Raw genomic sequence first — 20891 nt, forward strand, 5'->3', positions numbered from 1 at the left:
GTAGTTACTATAATTAATCCCACACGACTATGAGCTGCTCAAGGGCACAGAAGGGTTCAACTGTGTGCAGTCAGATGCTGGAGCAGAACCAGACAGCAGATGGGGCTGCAGGCGAACCACCCAGGGCTGCTGGGAAGTTCCCCTACAATCACACCGCACGATCAACAGGCGGCAGGAGGGGACAGGGCCCCAGCCTGTACATGCTGGGTCCCCACAACAGCACAGCACTGGGTTTAAACTATGGGAGGAAACAGAGTAAGACCAGTTATGTCATTATAAGACCCTCTAGGAAAACTAATAGGCAGACTGTTTTAAAGGAAGCTAGCAGTCTAGTAGGCAAGTTCATTTCTATGAATACAAGAGAGTAAAACCCAAGTTAATATATGGACAAAACCAAAATTAGAAAGTAGGTTCAGAAACAACCCTCTACAGATGAGTGCAAAGACCAGCAGGACGCAGCAGGGGACAAAACCCAGGGATGTAAAAGTGTCTAAACAAAAACTATACTGTACAAAAGAGACCAGTTTTAAGATGTGCTTGATACATTTGCCTAGAAAGAGATTCCAAATATTAATTCTGGTGGTACCCTCCATCAGAAATAAACTGATATATTGGACTTCCTAGGTGGCGCAGTGGTTAAGAATCCGCCTGCCAGTGCAGGGGACATGGGTTCAGTCCCTGCTCCAGGAAGATCCCACATGCCAAGGAGCAACTAAGCCCGTGTGCCACAACTAAAAGAAAAAAAAAAAAAAAAAGAAATAAACTGATATAAAAATGATCTCTTCAGACTTCCTACGTGGCTCAGTGGTTGGGAATCCACCTGCCAATGCAGGGGACACGGGTTCGAGCCCTGCTCTGGGAAGATTCCACATGCCACGGAGCAATTAAGTCCATGTGCCACAGCTATTGAGCCTGTGCCCTAGAGCCCGTGAGCCACAACTACTGAGTCCGTGTGCTGCAACTATTGAAGCCCATGCGCCTAGGGCCCGTGCTCCACAACAGGAGAAGCCACTACAACGAGGAGCCTGCGCACCACAGTGAAGAGCAGCCCTCGCTCGCAGCAAACAGAGAAAGCCCGTGTGCAGCAACGAAGACCCAACACAGCCAATAAATAAATTAAAGAAATAAATTTATATTAAAAAAATATCTCTTCAATATAATCATGCATTCCTAAACTTTCAGGAACAGTTTAAGTAGAACATACCTAATATTAAAACGTATGGAAAAGATATTTTTAAAACAGTACCCTCGCAAAAACCAACTCTTGTAGCTACTGTCTCTGGAAACCAAAAATCATTTTCTGAGGACTAATAACAACAAGCACAGCCATCCGTGCTGCCCGACCGCGGGTCAGCGCGGTCTCTCCTCTGTCTGCTGTACCTGGGACTTCATCTGGGCCGCCTTTTCGGGGTCGACAGCCAGCACGTGCTGGTAATGACGGATGGTGTGGAGGCGATCTTTGTTCTCAGCGCGGACGTAGCGCCGCAAGGCTTGCAGAATGCGATGGGGCTGCGAGAGAGAACAGTGGTTTTCATGTTCAGAGACTAGGGAACTGAAAACAGGCAGGAAAATGCAGCTTTAAAAACTCACTAAGAATGTCAACCTCAGCGAGGCACAGGAATGAAAGCTGTACTTTTAAGAGCTTTCAGTTACCAAGTAACAAGAAGTTACCTTTCTAAGTGCCAAGAGCTAAGTTCCATAGTTATCGTGGCTCCTCAACAGACAGCATTTTCCAGAACCTCCAGCCCACTGTCCTCCTCCAATCTGTCCCATTTCCTGAGCTCAGCAACTGACTCCTTAATTACAAGCTAGGCAGTCCCTGTGTTACCCAGAAAAGACTTTACTTGCTTAAAGAGGATAAATTTACCTTCTTTTCAATCCTTTCCATCCCCCAAAGCAAGGCAAGTTAGACCTGAGGGATACAGTTTGACACCAGCTAGCAGAAAAGAACTGCAACATAAATTTACTCATAATCTCAGTTAGACTAGAACTGGTTCAAAAGCCTTTGTCCATGGAAGGCATGTTTTTATTCTCCGAAAGTGAGGTTACTATAAAAATGCAGTCATTGGGGAATTACCAACCAACACCACGAGGTTCTGCTTTTCCAGAGGAAGCTGCATTCACACCGCAGACGGCCTGAGGCCCTCAAGCGCGATGTGAGTTCTACGCATGCTACTTTGGGGTTCGGGATCCATCGGCTCTCACCCGCGGAGGATCTGACTGCAGGGCCGCCAGGTAGTTCTCCAGCGCCACCCGGCGGCGGTCGTTGAGCATGGCCTCCACCCGCGCCAGGTGCGTCTCCACCAGCTGCTGCTTCTCGCTGGCCGCTTCCTTCTCCAGCGCCTTCACCATGGCTTGGAAGTGCTAAACCGGAAAGCAGGGACCACATCGAATTCACGCACCCGCAGGCACCTACGCACACGGCGTCAGACCCTACTCTGTGCTTCTCCACGCCCCGGCAGGCGGCACGGACTCGTGTGGAGCAGGGGTGGGGTCTGAGAGCACCTCCTCTGACTTTCCTCAGGAGACTTACAGGTCCTCAAACAATGCCCATCCTCCTCGCAGTAGAAAATCCTGGTGTAACGAACTTACATTCGGCCCTCCGTATATGCGGTTCTGCATCCACGGATTGAACCAACTGCGGATCCTGCGGTACTGTAGTCTTTACCATTGAAAACATCCGCACGTAGGGGGACCGTGCGGTTCAGACCCCTGGGGTTCAAGGGCTGACTGTACTTCCCCATCTAACGACAGCACGTAAATCTGGGCATCGGCTAGGCTCCTCCGCACCTTCCTAACTGAAATCCCTAGCATCCAAGCCCAGGCGTGGCCTCTCCGTGTGCACCTCAAGAAAAGGAGGACCAGCCTGCCCACACTGCAGCAAGGCGCCCCCAAACCACAGACCAAGAGGAGACAAGCCTTGACACACATTCCAGCCCTATGGCCAGTGGTGCTGCACCATTTGCACCAAGTCATGAAGGACAAGTTCCCTGTGGGTTGCCTGGCCAGGTCTGCAGGCAGGTTTAAGGCTGCCTAACCAACCTCCTTGCCTAGGATGCACTGGCTGTGTGGAAATTAACATTCGTGTATTTTCTAGGTTACTGATAAAAAAGCAAAGGTGATTCAACATCAGGAGAAGAGATTTCAGCTAAACATAAAATAAACACAAGCTGACTTAAAATGTAACTAGTTTTATGAATCCCAAATCAGTCCTGTGAATTCCTATCAACACCGTCCCCTAGTCAAGGGGGAGGCAGCTGCAGTGATTCTAAGATTATATCCTTACATCCAAAGTTAGAGAGGAACTGGTATCAGAGAGCTTTATTTTCTGCCTTTTGACTTTTCAATATGTCTGCAAAAAAAAAAAGCATTCAGTACTGCCGAAAACAAGGTGCAGCCTGAGAAGGAAGATACACAAGGAAAGGTGTCAGGAAAGCAGAATGAACAGAGCTGAGCTAAGGTCACCTCTGGGCGTGAACAAGCTGTGCTCTGCTCTGGGCTTTGGTTTCCCTACACCATAGGTGAGTGATTCTAGAGAACACCAGTTGGGAGGGGAGAAACAAAGTGGGCCAGTGAAAACTTCCTTGTAACATCAGCTCTCAACCAAAAGGGGGTGTCAGGCTCTAACTTGCAGGGAGTCTGGCTCTGACCATATTGCAGAGGGTCAGCCTGGGAGCCCCTCCCTGGAGGACACGGCTCACCTGAATGAGAGTCTGCCTCTCTGCTTTGGGGAGGTTCTTTGCTTGAAGTTCAGCCTCTTCCCATTCCTTCTTCACCTGGAACAAAGGTCAAAGCCATTAAAACCAGAATAATCTCTGAAACAATTCCCCCATTTTCTAAACAGTGCCGGGTCCTGAACGTAATGTGGGAAAGTACACAAGGAAATCGCATCCCACAAACTCACAAGCTCAGGGTTTGTCCAAGAACTGCTGCCTCAGAAGGTGCAGGGTGTCGGGTCCCCCAGGGGAGCCCCATTCCAGACTGCCTCGTTCATAACCTTGGACAGGTTATTTACCAGTCTTTGTGCCTTAGTCTCCTCCCAAAAAAGGGGGGGGGCCGCTAATGCCTACTTTTCAGAGCTGATGCAGATAAAACAGAGTAACAAGCATTTCCCAGCACACAAGCCCAGCACAGGTGATGTGCGGGATTTTAGGTGGTACCGAGACCTAGCAAAAGATTTCCTTTTCAATTTTTTTTCAGCCTTTCTAAGTCTAGGAGAAAGTTGCACTCTGGTGCTCATGTTGCTCTGACACTTATAACTCTTTTAAGGAAAAAGAAAGCATCCCTGAGACTCAGAAGCTTCAGCAGGCAACAGTATCTAGCTAGAATATTTAAATACTGTTTGCTTTCATCTAAGACATCTTTATAGCTACCTTGTTCTAATGGTAAATGATACTAGCTTTCTACTTACAATATTGATATAAAGTTTCCTTCTTCAAAATCAAAAAAATTTAAAAAGCTAGTTCATGGCAAAGAAAAACAAGCAGAATATAATGGTTACAGGAAGTGCTCTGGCAGAGTTTGGAATAGATAAGCACTCAGAGGGTAATTCCATTATCATGGAGGTGGGGGGCGGGGAGGGCAGGAACAGCCCCGCCCAGGAGGCAGCCCTGCTTACACCCACACCTCACTTGTCCTAACACGGTTGGTGCGACAACCTGGGGAGGTGGTGTCCCTTTGCTTCGGCTAGCTGATGCCTGACACCACGAAGACAAGGGAGCCCGAGGTTTACCCTGTCCATGCGGTTTCGGTGCCGGATTTCCAGCTGCTCCTTGGCCTTCTGGAAGCGGGCGTGCTCGTTGTCATCTGCAGAGGTCTCGAAATACACGTCGACATCATTGGTTGGCAGAGGAGTTGGGGGAACTGAAACAAAATGACCAGAGGGTTCTCTCCCGGGGTCGGCCCAATGCTGAAGCCGCACGGTGCTCAGCGAAGGAAGCCCAGCTGGGCCTGCAGGAGGGACCGGCGTGTGTCTGGCACCGCTCTCAAGGATGGGGTGCACCCGTCTGCTGGGACTTCACTCAGTCTTCCTTACCCGATATCCAGCCACCAGGCCCATCCTCGCCCCCGCACCTTCAGCACCAGCAAGGCATCTACTTAGGACTTAAGGGGCAGAAAAGGAAACCACTTCTATACCTTCCCTCAGTTCTTGAAACCTGAAAACCTAAAAACTAACTACCCTTGTGCTGTCACGGACAGCATCTGACCAGAGACAGGGCTGAGGTCAGATGTGCAAAGGCACTGCAGGGCTCAGGTCTCCTCCTTTTCTCTGGCTATTTTTGGTCACAGCTCACTTTGGGCAACTGATTCAACTGAATGTTCTCTGCACGCGGACTGGGCCGAGAGAGTCCAACACTCCAGCTACAACTGCTGAGTTTTCAGTTCCACCGGAGGACCCTCAGCCCCACCCCCACAGCAGGGACAACATACTTTGACAAGATGCTTTGGGCTTTTCTATCCATGACACTCATTGGACTCACCGAGCCACCACCAGGGGAGCAAGCCCGTTAGAACAAACACTCTGCACTGCTAGTTTAGGTTCCTAAGTTCCTTCTGGCCCCAGAAAGGCGAGTATCTGCACAAAGGAGCTTATCCTTGTCCGGGAAGGGTAGAGATGACAAGTTTACTAGTCTACCTCTTAAGAAATACCTGTGGAAACTCATTACCCCAACTCACTGGGGATTTCCCAGGCCAGAGAGGAACGTCAGGCAACCTGCTCCCACAACTTGCTCCATCAGGACACACTTTAGAGCCACATGGAGAGCAAAGGCCAAGTTCAACGAATTTTAATTCAGAACAAATTCACCCAGTTTCCAGAACTGTGTAACTTTAACACAACGTGAGAACAGCTGTGTAACTGACGAGCGTGACCACAAGTAAGTCAGCTACTCCACTGTCTTTCCGTCAGGGCATCTTCATTCACCCTCACTCACAGAGTGTTGATTTCAACCTAAAAGCTACGGCTCAAGTCTTGTCAAGATTATTTGGCTCCTACGTTAAGTTTAAATAGGATCTCAACAGCCAATTTTCAGACTGACTAAATCAGAATATACATAGATAGCTCAGAAACCACATTCCCCACGATACCCAGAAGCTCAGCTGGGAGAATTTCAAAGCACTGAAGTCCACCCGTGCCAACAAACACGTCGTCATCAGCGACGCACGCCTGCAGCTTGAAGGCTTCTGTGTTGGAGACAGAGCCTTTGGTTCATATCACTGGGCCAGATAAAGATAACACAAACACAAGCTGCCCCCACAGCCTCACCATCCCCTCCATCAAAAGGGCAAAGGGGCAGGCGGTTTGGTTTGGTTCTGAAGACAGGATGGGCTTGGACCTAGAACCACATCCCTCTGTGTGCAAGTGACCGGCTCAAGAAGTTAGAATATTCGCAGACCTCACTGCCCTTCAAGGAGGGATGCAAACTTGGCCATGGGAACCGTGATGCTTCTAGGTTCCGAAGCACTCCAGCCAGGGGCCGCATAAGTGCAGGGACACACTGCTTCTCTTTGACAGGTCTGCCTCCCAGAGTAACAGGAAAACTACTGAATACAATTTTGCAGACTTCAAAACTGTTCATGCTCTAACAGTCTGCCATTCCCTAGCATCTTACTACACCGCCCACCTTACCGGTTAGGTAAAGACTGCACCTCCTTATTCAGCAAGATCTTTAACGACCCCGATCCCTCAGGCTTTGACCCCAAACAATGTTTTGCTGCCCCATAGTTTAAGCAGTTTTACGAAGCAGGAAGTATCACAATAATTTCTATCTCTATCTTTCCTGAATAAAAAAGCTTCTGCCACCAACGTTCCCTAAGGGCTCATTTTTTTTTTTTCATCTTTTTAATCATTTCAAATAAAAAGTCCACAGAGCAGCAGCTGGAGTGGAAGCAGTAAAAGTATACCACATCATATTAAGATTTTAAAATCTTCTGTTTGGGGAAGGAAAGAGGAAATAGGAAGGTGTTTGAATGAAAAACCATCAGAAGCTACAGCCAAAAACCTTCAGAGCAAGTACCACGAGGGGCGGCAGCTCGTGATTCAATGAATTCCACAATCAGAAGGAGGAAGGGTCTGCCCAGCTGGAGGGTCTTCCTACACACAGGTCAGAACTGCTCTAGACAGGAGAGTGGGTCTTCAACAGGAAAAGCGGTAACTATAAAGAAAAGCAACCTACTGACATCTAAGTAAACCTGACTCAACTGAACACTGAATTTCCTTTGTGCCCAAAGGACACACAAACTAAAATTCCTCTGCCTCCTGAAGCTCTGCCAGACCCCGCACCACCAAAATACTGGGGAAAGAGTCACTGCTGCTTAGCCGCAGGGAGTGCAGTGCAGCCAGCAACATGTTCCAGTGTTCTCGGCTCCCCAGAGTGTCCTTATTGTCACGTCTTTGGAGAGTGGGCGTCCCCCTTAGCCAGTGCGCATCGTGGGGGTCGACCCAGGGCCGCTCAAGATAAGAGTGAGAGACAAAGCCCGGACGTGAACGTGTGCAGAACTCACGGCCCGTCCACCTCCCCTTCGTGCCTTTCAGCCTCGGACAGTGGAGGGCAGGGCCGCCTTCCCAACCCAACCAACACGGAGGCTCTGGATGAGAATGGGCAGGCCCCGAGCTCTCCCCCGCGGCAGGGAGGAGCGCCACTTCCTCCACCATCACTGCCGCCACCACTGCCTCCACCACCATCACCTCCACCACCACTGCCTCCACCACCACTGCCTCCACCACCATCACCTCCACCACCACCTCCACCGGGCCCACGGCGAGCACGGGACACGGAAAACTGAGCTGACAACTGCCGACAGGAAAGCAAAGCTAGATCTAGAAAGCACAGAGGCGAGCAGATGACCGACAGAGAACACCGAGTGGGCAGGGAGCACCACACAGATGCGGTGACGAGGACGCCGGGGGGACAGAACGCTGGACGGGACGGAGCTGCACAGCCAGCGCGGCGGGACTTACTCATCGCTTTACACACAGCCATACAATACTCCTCAGACTCAAAATTGTTCCTGTTGCCGCCGCAGCCGCCATATATAAAGCGCACGCACTTCCCCTTGGAGAGGTCGAAGTACCACCGGGGCATCACGGCCCGGCAGGGCCCCGTCAGCGCCTCCTGGGAGCAGACAGCTGTGTGGAAACGGTCAGAACATCAGCAGGGGCAGGGGGCAGCTCAAGGGGTTCACAAAGCTACAGCCCAGCACAGAGAGAAGGACCAGGCGACACTTAACATCAGCGAAGGCCGAGATGGGGCAGGACCCGGGCGCCCCAGCCAACGCAGTCAACTCCTGCCAGTCAAAGCTGAGGATGTGGTTGTTCTCCTTCCTGATGCAAGAGAGACCCTTAGGCCCTGAGCATACGGACTGGTGCTTTCGGCACTGTCTAGAGTGGGCAGGGCTGATGTGGAGGAATTCCACACCTTACGGCTCTGGGAGCCTCACATTTCTGGTCTGTGAAGTGGAGACAGCTGCCTGGTTCGGCCGCCTCGGGTGACAAGGGCAGAAGGAGACGATGCAGGTGCACAGGCTGTGTCAGTGGCAGTAACCGTCATAAACACTACTTAGGCCCCTGGAAAGGACGAGTGTACGTTTTATATTCTCCAAGGTGAATCACAAACTTCTAGACGCATTAAGCCATCTACTCCTGGTTGAATCCTGAATAATTCTTCAGGTCTTAATTGGCTTTGAATACATGATCAGCAGGAGGTTGCATATACTACATGGTCTAGAATTGTCGCAACTTTTTTTTTTTTAATGATGAAATGAAAAATGGCCCTGCTGCCTTACCAGTAGGTCACCAAATTCCACCCTCCCCGCTGCAAACCTCTTTCTGATGGACAAACAGGGCAGCCTACAGATTGGAACACACTCAGGAAAAGAACCAAGGAAGTGACTTCCATTCAGGAAGGCTGGGGCTTTAGCAGTTACTGAGGAAGGGGTCTCCGTTGGGAGAGAACATTCCCAGCTGAAGATGGAAGAATCCTGCCAAGAGGGCTTATTCTCTAGTTAAGTTCTTACAATGCAAAGCATAGTTTCTTGATTGAGTCTGTCGACTGCCAGACCCTGCAGCGCCCAGAGCTGACCTCACCTTTGCACCACGAAGCCGCCCTCCTGTGACGTACCTGTGAGGAAAGCTGTCTCTAAGTCAATGAAAGAACATTAGCAAATTCTGAGTATACGACTACCAGGTGGATGTTGAGGTCTCGGCTCTCGGTGGGGTTACCTTTGACGTCGTGAGAGATCTCCGTCTCCGCAGCGGTCCCGTCGCTGCTGGGCTCCGTTGGGCTCTCCTCGTTGTAGTCACCTCCCTTGAAGGTGTCGTAGTAGTAATCACGGTCTTCCACCACTTCCTCCCCTTCCTCCTCCTCCTCGTCATCCTCGTCCACAGCTGCTTCTGTGAAGTCTTCCAGGTCCGCTTCAGTGGGAAATTCACTAAAGGTCACAATAAAAAAGCAAGGTTAATATCAATTGCTATGCACAAAGCACGACAATGATGCCTTTCCCTGTTCTGAAACACAAAGACAGAGGCAGGAAATAAGCTCAGCTCTCGGCCCAGCCACCTCAGCGCAAGGGGGACCGCCAGGGAGTGGGGACTCGTTGACCTGCAGGAAGGCACATGGCCGGGATGACACGCAGCTGAAGGCCACTGGCACGTCTGGGCTCGGGCATGGCTCGAGTGAGATGTGCTGGCCCAGCTCTGGCAGGAACTGGCAATGCCAGCCTCCCCCAGAACCCAGGGGCCAGCAGCTACCCGCAGGTTCAGGACAAGAGTTTACCTTTTATAAATATCGTAGTCTTCCTCTTCATCCTCCTCTTCATCCTCCTCCTCCTCCTCCTCCTCTTCTTTAGACACAGCAGATTCAACAACCTTTGTCTGAGGGCAGCACACGTACTCGGTGCCGTGGAACTGGTCCACCCCACAGGGGAGCAGCATGCCATAGCTGTACAAGCTCATTCCCTGGGTCAGGCAGGCCTGAGGGAATCCACAGCCCAACGTCACAACATAGCAAACCTGGGCAAAGCACCCCCGATCCCTAGCTTTATCCAAAGGAAACCCCGACCAAACCACAACGTAAGCCTTTCTCATGGACACATACATTTTTGGCCAAAAAGTTGTCACGCTACTATTTTAAGATTTACAAATTTTGCTTAACTCGCAGTGGGGAAACATCATCTAGGCTAAAACCAACCAAAGCCCACAGCTGGAGAAAAGTTAAGGAAAGGGGAGTTTCTTTTAGGAATTATCAGCCGCTGGTTAACTGTGGCCAGTGATAATGTACATTCCTCATTGGTGAGGGGTTCAGAATTACTTCAGAATTAGACAAAAGAAAGGTAACTGACTGGAAAACCAACTTAACTCAGAAGACAAGCTAAGGAAGGGCCATTCTCCCCGTGGGAAGAAGGAAATGACTTCTAATCCTGTCAACATGCACGTCCAGACACATTTTCTATAAGTGGCTGTGTCCACGCAGGCCTGAGGGTTTGGGGTGGCCTTGCTGGAGTTCTGCTGACAGTATCCTCACTTAACTATCTTTTTGATGTCCTTGACTTCAGGGGCTGGACTGTTAATACTGTACTTCCTTACAAAAATATCTGTTCTTCTCCCAAATATTTTTAACCTAGAAGACGCAAGTGATTGTAAACTTTGACGAGATAAAGGGAGAGAAAATTAATTTAAAATTAAGGTAAGGTTTGGAGAAAAATGCTACTTTCTGTCCTAAGAGAAAAGACAACTTTGACTTTCCTATCCACTCCTTTACCTCTTTGACCACGGTGTGCCAGTGCTGGTGATTCTCGCACACCTCCATCCGCTCCTTGTGGGAAAACTGGCACTTTTCTGGAACTAGCAGAACGTCACTTACAAACTCACCCACTGGAAAAGAGAAGCTTTGTCAGGAGCAAATCTGATCACGATTCAAGGTGAAAACGACCCTGACTGCAGGTTACTGTGACGGCCACACAGGCGCGTGCAGACAGGAGCCGTCTCCGATGCACATAAGCTGATGTGCACCTCGTCTTCCAAAGCCAACTGGACGTCTTGGCTCCAGGCCAGCAGCCACAAGTGCTCAACACTCCATTACAGCCGTGAAGCCCGAGACGTCCTCGCTCACCCCCGACCTCAATCCCTCACTTCCGGTGCAGGGCTACAGCACCCTATGGGGGAAATGGGAAGAGGAGCCTGTCCGTGACCTCAAACACATCCACAGATACTCCTCACCATCTCTGGTTCACATGAACAACATTCCTAGCCTCTTATTTCTCTTTCTGCCCACATCAGTTCTAATAACAAAACACTCAAGATAACTAAGACTGGATGTTCTCCTAAAGTACAGATGAATCTTACTTTAGCCCTTTGTGTACCTACAGACACCTAACTCTAAGACTAACCATCACTGTGATGACTGATCCAGGGATAAATCGTCAGGGGAGGATAAGTTATGAAGGGGAAGAGGTGTCTTTGCAGTGGGAAGGTCTGGCAGACACTACCTCAACCGGGTGAGCGGTAACAGACAAGCTGATGTAAGCAATGTTCTAAGAACAGATCACCTACACAGTCTTTTTGCCAAAATGTGTCATTTGACTCTAATCATACAAAACAATATGACAAATTCAAATTCAGAGCTATTGTGTTAAACACACAGCCTAGACTCTCAAAAAATATTATTGTCATGAAAGATTCAAAAGAAAAAGCTGAAGAACTGTCTAGATTAAATATAAGCTGGGCTCCTTTTTAAAAGGAAGCTGTAAAGCACATTATTTGGACATTTAGATAATTGTCCCAAGTGTGATTGCTATATCACAGTCATACAGGAGGATGCCCTTGCTCTTAAGAAGAACAAGCTGAAAACTACTTGGAGGTGAATCATCCTGACGTCCCAACTCACTTTCAAATGGCCTAACAATGAAAAGTAAGTAAGACACACACAATACACACAGTGAGATGGATAAGGCCAAACTGGGAAACCTAGGTCACAGGTATAGAGTATTCACTACCGCATTTTTTTATCGGTTTGAAACTTCTCAAAAATAAAAAGCTAGGGGAAAAATACACATAGCTGCTCAGAAAAGAGAGTCCTTATCTTTTAGAAATATATGCTGAAGTTATTTATAGGGGAAAAAAAAGGTATCTGTGATTTGTTTCCAAATAATGAGGGGTAGGTGGGACTGGGCACAGACAGGGTAAGTGTGGTCCACAAACTGATGACTGTTACACAGCTGGGCAATGGGCACATGAGGGTTAATGCGATTATTTTCTGTGTATTTGGATATGTTTGTAACTTCATAATAAAAAGCTAGAAACATAATCACTGGCTCATCGCCCAGAGATGATGGTTCAATAGGTTTAAGGTGGGACTCAGTGATCTGCACTGAACAACAAGCATCCTAGGTGCATCACTGACATGCTCCATACGGGTCCAAGTACAGGAAAACCAAGGTGGTGCTTAGCTCAGGAGAGATGCAATCAGTAGGGGAGGGGAAAGGAAGCAGGCAGGCTAACCTCTGAGGTTTAAAAAAAAAAAAGGAAAGTCTAATAAGGAAGTAATCTGGCCTAAGAAAGGACTTAGGAGGAATTCCCTGGCGGTTCAGTGGTTAGGACTTGGTGCTTTCATTGCCAGGGCCTGGGTTCAATCTCTGGTCAGGGAACTAAGACCCCGAAAGCCAAGTGATGCCCCCCCACCACCCAAGAAAAGAGAAATGTCTTAGGGCTTGAACTAGTGGGCAGTCGATATGTGGACCTGCTCCCCAGCCTCATCATGGCCTCAGGCCTCAGTCTCTGGGCCTGAAAAGTCTGTCCTGCTGCTGCCCACGCGGAGGCAAAGGGCAGCCCCTGACCTATTGTGAGGAGGGAGATGTGCTCACACCGTCACAAGCAGCTGCCCCACATCAAAACAGCCTTCCGCAGGGCAGTGAGGTTTCACTCTGCTATTAGCACAGGGACATTGGGGGCCAAATAGCTCAATTTGACACTAATGCAGGAACATAAAGGTGAGTTAGACACAGGGCTGCCCTCGAGGGCCCCAAAGGCTCTAGGAAGGTAGAAACAAGCTTTACCCAACCACCAGGCTTAAAATCGAAGCTTAAAAAGCAAAGCTGAATGGTAAACTAGGATTCACCTCCACTAGGAGAAGCACTCCTGATACTCAATCTAAGTAGAAATCACTTAAATTGTGACATCCAACCACCAGCTCACACTCTTGACGGTGACTGTATTGATGAGGCAATCTTCATATATGTAGTTTGTTTGTTTTTGTTTTGTTTTGGCCCTGCCTCGTGGCTTGAGGGATCTTAGTTCACCAACCAGGTATTCAGGCCTCAGCAGTTAAAGCCCAGAATCCCAACCACTAGGCCACCAGGGAACTCCCTGTATTTGTTAATTTATGACAAAAAGCAACAAAGAGTACACTTAGGAGGCAGTGTGTACAGGGCTAAACGCCAGGATTTAATCTCAGCACCATCGCTACTAGCAGAGTGGTCTTGGGCGAGTTACTCAGACTTTCTGTGCCTCAGTTTCCTTATCTCACTGCTGTAAGGCCAAAATGATGTAATATGTACAACACAGGAAAAGCTTAGAGCAGAATCTGGTATATAGTAATCAGAACTAAGCTTTATTTAAGTGTTAGCTCTAATTACTGATGTTAGTTTCAAGTCCCGAGTAGCTAGTTTTATACAAAGCAAACTACACAACCATAGTTATCAAGAAATCTATAGTTAGGCAACAGTCAATACCCTTTAATTTGTAAAACCTCCATTTTATATGTGCAATTGCAACATCAGAAAAGAAGTTTAGACCGCAATTCACTACTAGTTATATGTATTCTATAGAAACAACAACCAAACTAGGTTTTAAAAACATAGGGGAGTACAACATATTAGGGTAAAAAGGAATTAACTAAATCAGCTTATGTGACACCTGAGATAAACCCCAAAATGATACAAAGTAAAAGCAAGTTATAAAAGGTCAAGTGTAGTATGATACCATTAATGTCAGTTTTAAAACACAAAAACTAATTGTTTATAGACACCTTCATATGTAGCAAAACTGTAAGAACAGGCATGGGAATTACACACCCCAACAGTGGGGGTAGCAGTGACCTCCAGAGGTAGGGAGGGAGGAAGGGAAGGGATGTAAGGATGGGACTTTGGGACATTTAATTCCTAATTAAAAACTAAGATGGAGATGAAGCAAACATGGCAAAACAGGGAAGAACTTGAATTAGGACAATGAGTGTATGAGTGAGCATCATATTATGTTTTATCTTCTTCCGTATGCTTGAAATATCTTAAAATAAAATTGTTTAAAATTAAAAAGATTTTAATGTCAGAAATTTAATAATTAACTCCATGCTAAACTGTAAGATTAAATGCCATCAATCTTCAGCTATGGAATCAAGATTGAATTGATCTGTCTGACTTCTGAAAACCAAAAAAGAACTAACACCATTGATTTAAAACAGAATGGTACTCCTTGATTCAACAACTTCAATTCTAAAAATGTATTCTTAGGAAGTAATTAAGAAAGTGAACAAAGATATTCATTACAGAGTTGTTAATATCAAAAACCCGGAAGCAACCTAAATGTCCCTCAATATGGAACTAGTTAAGTAATGGTACTTAATGGAATACCACGGGGTTATAAGAAATATGGTTTAATGTCCGTATATAACATGGAAACATTTCCATGATGGTTTAATAATTTTAAAAATCCTTAAACAAATAAGCAAAAGCAATAAACACACCTGATATCCCTAACCTCTCCTTAAGCTCGGTTAACTCCTTAAGGCCAAGTTTGTCTTTTTACTCAAAAGATGTATGCATCCCTAAGAGTAGCACATAACAGATGCTGAATAAATGTCAAGTTTTTAAAAAAGCACTAAACAGGAAAGCATATCTAGCATGACCCCATTTAGGGGAAAAAATGCATTTAAAAGCACACACATTTCCATGTGCACCCAAAGAAAAAAGTCTTGTCTATACACCAAAATGTTAATATGGTTAATGGAGTGCAGAAACTGGAAAGGATTGTTTTTGCTTTCCTTTTCCCTAACTTCTTTTCTTTAAAAAAAAACTTTTTTAAACATGTAAATTAAAAGAAGAACATATTTCAATCCCAGGATTAGTTCTGTCACTTCATTGCTACTTTTTGCCTTTGATACAAATAATTATCAGAAGCTTCTAGGAAAAAAACTGACCTAAGGAGATCAGTATTACTCTGTTTTATAGGAAAACACTGCAGATAGTTTGGTCTCACTTTAAAAGTTTATCCAAGGTTGTAACAATTCTCAATTTAACTCAATGGAGTACAACAGACAATGCCCATAATTTCCTAAGTCACTGGAAACCTATATTGCTTTTGCAATATATATTCAATAAGCTGGGCAATGAATACGGCAACTTAGCAAAATCTAACCTATAGGATTTCATTTAAGCTGCATCTATGATTCATCTTCAGTCTCCACTCATTCCCTGTGATTCTGTGTTTCTTTCATACCACCTCCCACCAGCAGGGCCATGGCAGCCATCAGGTTTTAGAGCTTTTTCAGAGTTGATAAAATTCCTTTTTAAGTAACAAAGGCTGTTCACCCACTTGGGGAAGCCCCTTGATACCAACACTCATATGTATAAATAAACCTACTGCAATGGTACTCTCCAGTTGGGAATTCCCTGGCAGTCCAGTGGTTAGGACTCTGTGCTCTCACTGCTGAGGGCCGAGGTTCGATCCCTGGTCAGGGAACTAAAATCCTACAAGCCGTGCCATGAGGCCAAGAAAGAAAACGTACTCTCTGGTTGCAAAGAGGAAGTCCATATCATTAATGGGGCCCTTGGAAGCTGTAACCAGGTGGGAGAAAGCCTGTTGTAATGAGAGTAAACCAAGAAAATGAACCTGACCACCCAACGCAAGTTTCTGAGAGGTTTGGTAGCCACCCATAGTAGATGACTTGGAGGTAAACAGGGCTCTGAGAAGTTAAAGAGCCTGAACAATTCTCACAAGCAGAAACATACACCTTGCACAAAGGTCCACAGTGGGGATGGGGTGAACTGCTGATGGGCTGTCAGGAACTCAAAGGCAGAAGATGACTTGCAGATGGACACCTATAGTGGACAAGTGAGCTCCAAGCTTACTGCAGGCCCCACATCAAAGCTTCTGAGAAGAGGACACGGGGTTGCCGGGGCGGGGGGCGAAGGGGAAGCTGGGATGAAGTGAAAGAGTAGCATACACATATATATACTACCAACTGTAAAATAGATAGCTAGTGGGAGGTTGCTGTATAACAAAGGGAGATCAACTCGATGATGGGTGGTGCCTTGGAGGGCCAGGACGGGGAGGGTGGGGGGGAGTCACAGGAGGCAGGGGATATGGGGATAAGTGTATAAATATAGCTGATTCACTTTGGTGTACCTCATAAGCTGGTACAAGAGTGTAAAGCAATTATATTCCAATAAAGAGCTTAAAAAAAATAAAATAAAATAAAATAAAATAAATATAATATCTATCCATATATCTACACAGAGACAGGCACATACATATATTTAGTATAATTAGCATCTGATTGCATTTCTTTTAATTACTCCTACTCTTGATATAGTTTTCAAGGCTTTAAATATACTCTAATAGATGCTGTCAGCTGCCTATACAATTGTGGATCTATACAAGAGACCCTCCACACACACATCATCTCCTTCCTTGACAACAGAACCCAAATTTTGTTTAGATATAAGTTAGCCAAGTATTACAAAGGAAACCGGGACCTGCCCCACCTCAGGGATAAGTCTTGATTCACGGTAATCCTATTTGCTTTTCTAAGGTATAATTTATTAACAATTTTGGCCAAGCAGACATGAAAACAGATCTGCTAGGAATGGACTTCTGATAAAGTTATCCTTGGTCGTAACAAAGGACTCTAGGAAGGAAATCCTCTTTTCCCTTATGATTTTGGGACATTATTAAGTCAAGATCTGATGTATGGGGTTGCTTCAGCCATTCTGAGACCTTGAAGGAAGCTAGATCAAGTTTCAAACTATCATGGTGAAAATAAAGGAAAAAGCTGAAAACAATCTATGTCACTGAAAATGCCATAGAGCAGCTGAATTAACTAATTCTGGAAACACTGTTATGAGAGAATAAATTTATCATTTAAGCCAATGGAGTTGGGCTTTTCTTAAATTATTATTTAAGCTAGAATCATCTGAACCTATATATGTACACTGTCTCCCTTTATCCTGTATATGAAGATGTACAGAGGATACTGATGAAGAAGAGAACTTAAATGGTTTTCCAATTCACAAAGTAAAAAAGTAGCACTGCCAAAGCTTGAAACCAGTAGAACTTACACACTAGATTTTAATCATGAGGATTTAAAGCTTTCATTTTGGTCCAAGAATAAGTAATGTATATTTTCAATAATCTTACATAAAGGAAACATTATCCAAAGATATTAATTCTACCTTAGAAAAGTATGGAAACAGCTAAACGTATGCATTTATCAAGTCTTTAAGATGGAAATAAAGAATACATGATAGCAAAAAAAAAGTTTCTGAGAACAAGACTCTTCCTGGCAGTCTTCACATCACAGTAATACTCGCTATCCAAATCTCCTTCCAGAAATAACCAAGAACAAAAAACAGTCACTGGGCTCATAAAGCTCTCGTCTTTCCGTGCAGGAGCCAGTCTATATATAAATGTCAGAGATGACCAACTCCTTCCCCAAAAATACCAGCAGCTTTGCTTCTTCACACTTCAGCAACTCTGTCCCACTTGGATCATCCTATTTATCTATTTAGATAAAACCTTATGGATAAACAGGCAATTAGTAATAACGTAAGATAGAAGATTCATTTTGAGAGGAAAGGCTGAAGTATAACTTCTCACCAAATATACTAAATATCAGTGAAAAGAGTCACGCTGGTGACTGGTTAAGCACGCTCTCAGAATAGGACAGAAATGAATGACATGCACACGGATGTCTACAGACAGCGAGACACCGACCTGATGCAAACACTACCTGACACCTAAATTCATTCTCAAACAGCCTCCAAGAGTGCTAATGAAGACTCATCCCTCCCCTAACGCCAGCAAAACAATGGTAAACAAAAATAGTGGCTGAGGACACCAATAAGGCCCTGGAACAACCAAACCAATTAATAAAGGTACCCAACCAATTAGACATAAACTGTTTTCCATCTCCTTGCCCTTTGGCCTGCTGTCTGTGCTTTGGGTTTGCCCGGCAGTAATATCTTAAAGGCTGAAGCTAACCACACTGCCACCATCTATTTACTGCAACACGTGGTGTTCACCTTAACATGTATACAAGGACTCACTGTGGTTACTTCTGGTGAACAAAATATTTAGGATGCTTGCTTTTTACTGGATTAATTTTTAGTAGTTTGCATGTTAAAAGCATTGTGTATGGCTGTGTAACTCAGTGAATATACTATAAACCATTAAACAGCATACTTTAAAATGGATGAATTATATAGCATGTGAAATATATCTCAACAAATTTGTTTTTAAGCAGAGAGACTGATTATTTGCAGGGGATATGGAGCAAATAAATAAATAAATATACTGAGGATAATGGAAGTGGAGGTGTCAACATGAGCTCACTGCTTTTTTTTTTTAATTCTTTGCTTTTTTTTAAAAAATTTATTTATTTATTGGTTGCACTGGGTCTTTGTTGCTGCATGCAGGCGTTCTCTAGTTGCAGTAAGTGGGGGCTACTCTTCGTTGCCATGTGCAGGCTTCTCATTGCGGTGGCTTCTCTTGTTGTGGAGCATGGGCTCTAGGCGAGTGGGCTTCAGTAGTTGTGGCATGTGGGCTTAGTTGTTGCGACTCGTGGGCTCTAGAGCACAGGCTCAGTAGTTGTGGCGCACGGGCTTAGTGGCTCTGCAGCATGTGGGATCTTCCTGGCCCAGGGCTCGAACCTGTGTTCCCTGCATTGGCAGGCAGATTCTTAACCACTGTGCCACCAGGGAAGTCTGTGAGGTCACTGCTTTTAATATCCACAGGTAGGTATAGAAAGAGATTTATATGTGCATGAATATGTGTGTGTATTTCATAGGTCTCTCTTCTGAGTGGGCCTAGAAGCAATAATATCATAATAGATATAAGCACACCTAATGCTCAGATTTTGGTTTCTAAATATCATTTGCCACTAAATGTAACCATTTCTTCTTGGAGAAATGGCTGACTCCAGGGGAGGGGTAGGGAACACAGGATGAGCCTGGAGCATCTTTGTGTACCAGAAAGTAAGGAAGCTTTCCAAGAATGATAGGGACATAGTAAAAAGACATAGGAGTCAGCATGAAGGGGGTCCCACTGGACAAATCTGGATAGTGAGTCCGTAATGAAATAGATAAATGAATGCAGACACCATCTTAGCCAGATGATAAAACTTATTACTGGGCATGAAACACAGTGACATCATGCAATTCCTAAAATGATTCAGAGAGAACACTTCTGTGACAGTGCCCTCAAAAATGCACAAACCAAAAGGATCCTAAGACAGACCTAAACTGCATTCTACAAAGTCACTGGCCTGTACTCTAAAGACGCCAAAGTCATGAAAGATAAGGAAAGGCTACAGAGAGAAATAAATGTGATGTGAGATCATGAATTAGATCCTGGTGTTGTTGGAACAACAGGTGAAACGTGAGCAAGGTCTATAGATCAGACAGTATGTCAACTGTAAGTTCCCAATTTTGACGGCTAGACTATGGGTATATAGCGGAATGTCCTTATTTATAGAAAATACACTTAAGTATTGAGGGATAAAAGGATACCATGTCAGCAATGTAAATGATTAAAAAAGCAAAACAGAACCTGGCGGGGGTGGGGGTGGGGGTGAGATAGAAATGATTAAGATTATTTTTACCATATTAATCAAACGTTAACAGTTGGAGAATCTGAAATCTAAGGAAAGGGCTTAATGGAAGCTCTTTGTACTATTTTTGCAACCATTCTGTAAACTTGAAATTATTTTAAAATTGTTATTTTTAAAAAGGCAAAAGTAACGCTGAAAGACTATCACCAAAAGGCCTTCTAAGGAGCCTACGGTAAAAAGAAAGTGGTGCTGGCTACTGACCAGTGTCTGGGTGCTCTGGAGGGGTGGGTGGGGGTGGGGGGCAGAGAGACACGACAATCGTCTGCTTCTTAAACAGTGACAAGGCATTGGCAGTATTTCTCTCCTAACCCCTTAAACTCCAGTCACCTGGTCCCGTACTAGCTTAGGCTCAGGCAACTGTATTTATTTAAAAATACCGACAGCTCTCCTTCCTGGTTAAGAAGCTGTGCAAATGGATGCTGCTGAAAACAAAATAAGTGTCTGAACGCTCGTTAACACTGAAGGCTGTATTGTGCGTTATTCAGTGACCACAATGCAAAGAAGGCACTGAATGGTTTATGGTCAAGTTGTCTTTTATGCATCTAGCTAATGACAATATCATGTCATCGTTTGGTTCTCTAGCATTGAAAAACTCAAACTCTAGCATTTAGAAAATAACATTTTCATTGTGCACCGGCTGTGGTAGCGGCCTTGTAATTAACAGACAGCATCCTAGTTCCAGGCACTGTCTCGACTGCGGAGACAGAGAAGACTCAAGCCAGGTCCCTCCTCCCAAGGCGCTCACAGTGTAGCGAGAGAAAGACATCGCGCCGTGTGATGGGGCACCGGTGGCAACAAAGAGGAGCTGGGAAACCTGAGATGCGCGTGAGAGGGAGAACCCGCCAAACGAAGTGAGTCAGGGGTCGCTCCAGTGACAGGTGGACGGGAGCCGAGAGGCAGCTGTGCTGCAGTGGGAGCGCAGAGCAGAGCTAAGCAAGCACCACACCATGCAGTTTCCAACCCATGCTACGGCGCTTACACCTGGTTTTTCAGGTGAAGAAGAACTACTGAAGG

At 45.7% G+C, this 20891-nt stretch overlaps 1 protein-coding gene across 5 annotated transcripts in view; it reads right to left on the reverse strand.

The window, feature by feature from the left end:
- Positions 1-20891, reverse strand: part of APLP2 (amyloid beta precursor like protein 2) — a 68215-nt gene that overhangs the window by 11615 nt on the left and 35709 nt on the right. For 3 of the 5 annotated variants that reach the window (XM_057747785.1, XM_057747780.1, XM_057747781.1), the window contains 8 exons: positions 10758-10870; positions 9774-9970; positions 9221-9429; positions 7961-8128; positions 4733-4863; positions 3702-3776; positions 2206-2364; positions 1381-1509 (listed from right to left, as the gene is read on the reverse strand). In XM_057747785.1, coding sequence (XP_057603768.1) covers positions 1381-1509; positions 2206-2364; positions 3702-3776; positions 4733-4863; positions 7961-8128; positions 9221-9429; positions 9774-9970; positions 10758-10870 — 1181 coding nt within the window. The remainder of the gene's footprint in view (positions 1-1380; positions 1510-2205; positions 2365-3701; positions 3777-4732; positions 4864-7960; positions 8129-9220; positions 9430-9773; positions 9971-10757; positions 10871-20891) is intronic. The other 2 variants (XM_057747782.1, XM_057747784.1) reach the window with 1 other exon arrangement.

The sequence above is a fragment of the Hippopotamus amphibius genome, chromosome 9 (genome assembly GCF_030028045.1).
Source record: "Hippopotamus amphibius kiboko isolate mHipAmp2 chromosome 9, mHipAmp2.hap2, whole genome shotgun sequence".
Classification (NCBI taxonomy): Eukaryota; Metazoa; Chordata; class Mammalia; order Artiodactyla; family Hippopotamidae; genus Hippopotamus; species Hippopotamus amphibius.